At 39.3% G+C, this 6,406-nt stretch overlaps 1 protein-coding gene across 10 annotated transcripts in view; it reads right to left on the bottom strand.

The window, feature by feature from the left end:
- The window catches only part of LOC102208390 (LIM and calponin homology domains-containing protein 1), a 79,665-nt gene extending 73,579 nt beyond the window's left edge, over positions 1-6,086 (bottom strand). For all 10 annotated transcript variants that reach the window (XM_005726541.1, XM_005726536.2, XM_005726535.1 and 7 more), the window contains exon 1: positions 5,769-6,086. In XM_005726541.1, coding sequence (XP_005726598.1) covers positions 5,769-5,870 — 102 coding nt within the window. In that variant the 5' untranslated portion in view covers positions 5,871-6,086. The remainder of the gene's footprint in view (positions 1-5,768) is intronic.
- Positions 6,087-6,406: the final 320 nt, after the last annotated feature.

The raw sequence follows: 6,406 nt of genomic DNA on the forward strand, positions 1-6,406 counted from the left end.
TTCAACACTACCATCATAGTCTAAAAAATAATCTTCTGCAAATTTGAATGATCCTCATAGCAAGTTAGGCATCTTAAGAAGTGTGTAGAGACTGTTCTCAGAGGGCACGATCATCAGTATTTAAAACTCTTTAACAATTATAACGTTCTTTTTCCCCTCCACTGTCTTGTTTCAGGTTTTCCTTGCTGTTTAACTCAACTTTTCCGTAGCAAACACCAAGAGCTGTCATCAAGTCTGGTCCCGTTTGGCATTTTAACTTGATATACGGCATCCCATTCCAGTAGGATTAGTTTGGCTCTCATTGTCAATCAGTCACTATGTAAACATGTTTGCAGTCTAGTCTGTATTGGATGTCTTCCATTGAACCTTTGCACAGGACTTATCATGCCTTTGCAAAATCTTTTGTTATCATTTCAAAGAACACCACCATAGATACTTGTTCTAGCTGAATGATATTTTGCAATTTTGTGCAGGTTTGTTGAATAGCATAACAATGAATGCATTAAAAAAAACAAAAACAAAAAACCCCACTTTCATCCAAGTTCCAAGGTAAAATACCACTGCAGATACATACTGCAGATAGTTGGTTAGGATTAAATCTCCACTGATGTAATATCTATACTATAAAGATGTTCTGAGGACATTGATTAGACTGCTGATTTGTCTGACCCAGTAGCATTTTCCCAATTCCATTTCACAATGGAATTTTATTATTCTCAACTGCTTAAACATGTTATGACTTAGGCAGTAGACAAGAGAGAAGAGACTCTAAACAAGTTGAGACAAGTGCTTGGAAAAATACCCAACAAGCACTTCATTAGTAACACCACATGCATATATCTAATCAGCCAATGACATGGCAGTTACTTAGTGAATTTAGGCAAGTAGACATGGTCAAGACAACCTGCTGAAAAATATCCAGTGAGTAGCAGTTCTCTGGGTGAAAAATCCTAGCTGTTTGAGCAAAGAGGAAGGCAAAATAAATCAAATAACCACTTGTCACAACTAAGGTATGCAGAAGATCATCTGTGAAGCAACAACATGTCAAATCTACTGCTGTAGCAGATGGGTGAAAGCACCAGGGGCCATTCCTGTCAACTGTGGATACAAAACTGAGGCCACAATTCATAAGGACTCATGAAAACGGGATAATAAATGATTGGAAAAATGTTGCCCGTCTGTTGAATCTCAATTTCTGCTGTGACATTTGGATGGCAGGTTCAGAATTCGGTGTAAACAATATGGAACCATAGAACCATCCAGCCTTGAATCAATATATGGGAGATATTTTCTTGGCAGACTTTGCGCCCACTGTTATCCGATGAGCACTTATTAAAAACTACAACCTACCTGAGAATGTACATATGTTCTGATGGGTGTATCCAGAGTCCAGGATTATGTGGTGTGATGATTGAAAACCAGTTTTAAATCATCCAAAATGCATGATTTTACCATGTCAATATGATCACAAACTCTCAGGAATGTTTCCAGCACTGTGTTGAATCTATGCCATGAAGAATTAAAGCAGTTCTGAAATCAAATGAGATGCCAACCCAGTAAATGTCAATGTAAAGTCCATGTTGGCCTTCCAAGTTTTGCAAATATGTGGACCCAGCTGTCTTTCCAGTTTATGCAGGTTTTGTGCTAAACAGTACAAGACAAGCTCTCAGGTGATGAGGGGTAATTGCCAGTTTACATAGATTACTACGAATTTTTTACTGTGTCTAACACCTCAAGAAAAACCATCCACCACCACAAAAAAGAATCAGTGAGATAATCTAAAGCACTTGGATTATTACACTCCATCTGCCAAAGTAAGCTTTCTTTTCTTGGCAACTTTTTGGCTGTATAATTTAAACTTTTTTTTCCTCAAATTGTTCCAGTGGACACTCTTCATGTTCATTTATCAGCTGAATGTTTGTCTTCAAACATAAGGAGAGTGATGGAATTACGCAACTCTGGTATTCACTCATAGTTACACTTTGTTTTGAATTTGCCAGCAGCAAAGTACTCCTCAAACACTGTTAACAAGGAAGCAAATTAATCAAACTAAAAAGAGGCCTCTGAGAAAAAGACCCAGTCAGATAATATCATCGGGGCTCCATTCACACAAACAGCCTGTGGCTACATGACAGAAATCAATCAACTTAACCAACTGAAAGCTTTCGCCCTCATCAAAGGGCTCGTCAGTCTTCTGAAGTTCAGAGAAGCTTAAACACCATTATTGGCAACGGCGTTACTGACAGATGGTGAGAGGCTGCCACTTTCAAGGAAACAATAAGTGCAGGTGTGAATGCTTCCTTAAGATGTTGGATTTTTACTCTTGGATGCCATCTGATAGGACTTCATTGAAGACGCGCTAAAATTGAACAATACAGATTTGCGGCTTTGAAAAAAAATAAAAAATAAATAAATCTAAATTATGCCTCCCTCCCAGTTAAACATTGCCTTTGAGCATAACTGTGATTGAAAAATATACTTCAAAATATACGTCTGCTCGTGTTTTTTCAGGCATGTCGCCACTGCTGTTCGAGATTGTTGAGCGTGAACTCAAGAAAACATGTGACAACATGATTCATTAATCTTCCCTTAAAACATTTTCTAACACAAATGTGTTCATTAAATATTTACATGTATCACAATTGATTTATTTTCTTTTACAACAAAAGACTGTTTTGTTTTCTATCTAGCAAAGTAATTGCCAGTGCAAGCCCTCCCATGTCACAACATGCAGGAAACATTAATTTAAGTATGCAATAAATGCACAACATGGTTATGGTGCTTGCATCAGCAATCAACAGAGTAAAACCCAACACAGAGCTATAAATCAGTTTACTGTTAATGCATTTTTGGTGGGACCAGCAGAACAGGCTGACACAGAGGCATAAATCTGGAATTCAACAGCAGTTTCAAGGACCTCTGTATGCTTATCTAGTGCAAAGATTTTAAAATAATCTCACTGGCTAAAACAAACCACACTTGAATACAGCTGCTCTACAACATAAGAAAATAAATAAAAGTATATCACTCTATATATTTGGACCTAAAATAGTACAAGGAGGATATTAAGAGCTCTGCAAGACAAGTCTATCATCTGGTCTAACAATGAATGGCATTGTTAAACAGGGTTTACTGGTGGAATTTCATGCCTTCTTAATGGGACTATCGGTTGTGTTGTGCAGAAGTCAGGTTGGGACACAGCTGACGTCCCTATTTGACACCTGTTAGAATTAATATTATAGCAAGAACCAATCAGCTAAGTAAAGAGAAATGACAGTCCATCATTACTTTAACTGAAGGTCAGTCAGTCTGGAAAACTCCAAAAACTTTGAATGTGTCTCCAAGTGCAGTCGTAAAAACCATCAAGCGCTATGACGAAACTGGCTAACATGAGGACAGCCCCAGAAAAGGAAGACCAAGACAAATTCATCAGAGTCACCAGCCTCAGAAACCGCAAGTTATCCTCAGATCAGAGCCCAGATAAATGCCACACAGAGTTCCAGTAGCAGACACATGTCTACATCAACTGTTCAGAGGAGACTGTGGGAATCGGGCCTTTATGGTTGGTCCCATCATTTATTTCTTAAACAGGACAGTGACCCCTAAAACACCTCCAGGCTGTGTAAGGGGTATTTGACCAACAAGGAAAGTGATGAAGTACTACGCCAGATGACCTAGCCATGGGATGAGATGGAATCGCAGAACAAGTACTTGTGATCTCTGGTAACTCCTTCAAGACTGTTAGAAAACCATTTCAGGTGACTACCTCTTGAAGCTCATCGAGAGGATGCTAAGCGTGTACAAAGCAGTAATCAAAGTGAATGGTGGCTATTTTGAAGAATCTAAAATATAAAACATGTTGAGTTATTTCACACTTTTTGTTTACTACATAATTCCATATGTGTTCATTCATAGTTCTGATGCCTTCAGTGAGAATCTACAATGTAAATAGTCATGAAAATAAAGAAAAACCATTAAATGAAATGATGTGTCCAACCATTTGACTGGTAGTGTATATATACAAAAATTATAAAAAACAAAAAGCAAAAGCTTAGTTTCTAAACAGTGGTGAGTGGTTGCAAAGGTGCACAAAACAAAAACCACAGGTCTTAACAGTCCCTTTGCTTTTTTAAAAATTTCTATCTGACAATTCATGTCAAACAGAAAACCTTTTTTACAACCTCTAGCCTCAGGCTCGGATATTATATAGGACACAGCAGTTGAATATGAGCAGTTATTAGAATCTGGACTGAGGTTTTGTGTTGCTGTTTTCACTCTGGATCTAGTGAGTGGTCTCTTGTTCCTTGAGGTTACTTAAGGACTGTCACTGGTGTATGTGGATAATCAGTCCCCATGGGGAAAGGGTGAAAGAGAAAAAAATGCAGGAGTGGTGTCACTTCACTCTCACCTTTTCAGCTTTTGCCCCTAATCCACCTTGGAAATTCTAGGTCAATAGTGGCTTTTTAAAGATGTGATTTGAGCCTCTGAGGACTTTGGAACTACTAAATAGGCCTGTAATGGCGCCTGACACGCTTAAAGAGGATCTGTCACTTTTAATGAAGTCAATGACATACGCAGGTTAGTCAGTGTATTAAAATACCAACGGGCACAGAAGTAGTAAAAAAGGAAGTTTCACTTCATATTACTTCCTATTAACTATGAGAAACATTACCACTAACTTTTGTGCTGTTTTGTGTGTTTCAGGTAGTTTTTCGTTGTTTAATTCAAATGTTAATCTGGTATTATTGGCCTTAAGGACCAACACAAAGGTGCTTTAAGAAACTGATGTGATCATTCCAAAAAAAAAAAAAAAACACTGATGCCCTTCAGAAAAAATGTTTAAAAAAAGAAAAGAAAATCACAAATCATATCATCAGCACTGACAAAAATGTTGTACTATAGAGGCCCCATAATCCCAGTCTACACCCCTGCTACCCTGAATCACAAACTTTAGAAAAAGCGCTGTGGCACTCCGAACTGTTATCCCTTTATGGAAACACACAAAGTCACGCCTGCACTCGACCAACATGCAAATTATAACCACCCAGTCATCAGTGTTTTGAAGCCTGACAGGAGGACAGCTCACTGCATGATGACAAAGTCAAACGCAATGGGGGCAGGCAAGTGTCGTGATTGAAATTCTCTCAGAACAAAACCTCGTTTGTGTGATTATTGTTCACCGGGCTCGCAATGAGGCAAAAATCCATTCCACATGATGCATTCATTGTTTGCAGCCAAACACGCACCAGGCCTCATAGCGACCAAAGCTACTGTACACAGGCCCTCACCAAAAAACAACAGAAAGCCTTCTTCAACATTTAGGAAGGTCTGGTGAAAATGCGCACAAAATAAATAGCCAGTGTCACTTGGAAGAATTCTGTATTATTGCAGATAGGAATGAATTATCTTTTTCCATTTTATTTTGAGGACAGTTATTTTAACTCATGTACTGATAATTGTTAACATAATAATAATTTAAACAGCTCATACTGACATAATATGCACACCTGCAAGGGAACTCTAACCCATCCCGGGGACTTCACAGGAACACAGTGACGATGTGTTTTTAGGATCCGAGTCAAATTACTGTCACCTTTCAACAGGTGACGAAGCAATAAAACAAACTGCCTTTTAAAGGGGCAGACGCTGCAGGTACAAACCAGTAACTAGGGCCATGCGATGACAACGAAACACCTGCGCGAAAGGGAAGGAAAGTGGTGGAGAGGTGACACAGCGTTTGGGTTCGCTGCTGGTACTCCGTGACTCACCTCTATCCATTTCTGCGCCTCCAGAAACGCGGACTGTGCGGCCGACTCGTTCACGGGGTGATGCTGATGAGACTGTCCTATGTCTGCAACCGGACTTGCCATTGGCGAAGAAGCTGTGTCCTGCAGATATGTATGAAAGCAGCTTGGTGCAGCGTTATTCCACCGAAATTGGTCGTCAAATGCGTCGGCCAGTCTGTTTTCCCCTGATTGTAGAAGGTGCTGTAGCAGCAGCAGCACCGGTAAGACGGACGAACCAGTTGCTGCTCCCGTATCGCTCCTGTTAAGAGTATGTGGGCAAACAACCAGCTTCCAAGCCAGAGAGAGTCGTCAAACACAGGAATTCCGGTGGGAGATCTCAGAATAAAAGCTTTAGTGGAGGACCAGGAAATTCAAATTTATCAAAAATAATAATACAGTCCAGTAAATTGAGTATAAACCCACCATCAAATTGCATTATTTATCGCTATTAGAATTATGTATTTATACTCCAGCCTACTTCTTTTCAATGCTGCAAGAAAATGAACATTGTTTCTGAGAGTAATCACAAACTGATATGATTGAAAAATATCTCACTTTTAACCAGGCTTAAAGGGAGAACTCTGTTTATGCCTGTCCTGTAACTGTTCAGTCACAATTTC

The sequence above is a fragment of the Pundamilia nyererei genome, unplaced genomic scaffold (genome assembly GCF_000239375.1).
Source record: "Pundamilia nyererei isolate P.nyererei 1_Seehausen unplaced genomic scaffold, PunNye1.0 scaffold00020, whole genome shotgun sequence".
NCBI lineage: Eukaryota > Metazoa > Chordata > Actinopteri > Cichliformes > Cichlidae > Pundamilia > Pundamilia nyererei.